This window comes from Priapulus caudatus, unplaced genomic scaffold (genome assembly GCF_000485595.1).
Source record: "Priapulus caudatus unplaced genomic scaffold, Priapulus_caudatus-5.0.1 Scaffold4451, whole genome shotgun sequence".
Taxonomy (NCBI): domain Eukaryota; kingdom Metazoa; phylum Priapulida; class Priapulimorpha; order Priapulimorphida; family Priapulidae; genus Priapulus; species Priapulus caudatus.
The window spans coordinates 10,019-10,616 of record NW_014581512.1 but is presented as its reverse complement, the minus strand read 5'-3'; the positions used below and the strand labels follow the sequence as shown (position 1 = coordinate 10,616).

General features: G+C 47.8%; 1 protein-coding gene across 1 annotated transcript in view; it reads left to right on the top strand.

Moving 5' to 3' along the window:
- LOC106819785 (neurobeachin-like) overlaps nt 1–598 on the top strand; it is a 4,133-nt gene that overhangs the window by 2,735 nt on the left and 800 nt on the right. The window contains exon 5 of the mRNA XM_014824371.1: nt 308–504. Coding sequence (XP_014679857.1) covers nt 308–504 — 197 coding nt within the window. The remainder of the gene's footprint in view (nt 1–307; nt 505–598) is intronic.

Sequence of the window (598 nt, the reverse complement as noted above, 5' to 3'; positions counted from 1 at the left end):
AAACAACTAGTACGTATATATATATATATATATATATATATATATATACCATAGGCATATAGTTAGGATGTATATAGATAATTATATAGATACGCTATCGTATATACGTTTGCATGATATACGTAATTTTGTTAAATTTTATTTAAGTTACTTTGTTCAAATGTATACGTGTGTGTGTGTGTGCGGGCGTGCGTGCATACGTGCGTGCATGTGTTTGCGTTACCACACATACTCACACTCACACGCACACATATGTGTATGTATGTACGTACTTACGCGTCTCTGCGCGCGTGGTTGGTTGACACAGACGGGCCGTGTCTGCTGCACACGGTGACCGGAGACCTGCTGCGCTCGCTCGAGCCCGCCGTCGGATTCCGCTCCCCGGAGCTGATCCTCCTCTCACGCGAGGGCTTCATCTTCGTCAAGTACGACTACGGGAACCTGTGCGCGTTCACGATCAACGGCAAGCTGCTCGAGAGCATCTCGCACAACGACACGATACAGGTACGTCTCTCCCCCTCTCTCTCTCTCTCTCTCTCTCTCGCGATCTCTCTCTCGCGATCTCTCTCTCTCTCGCGATCTCTCTCTCGCGATCTCT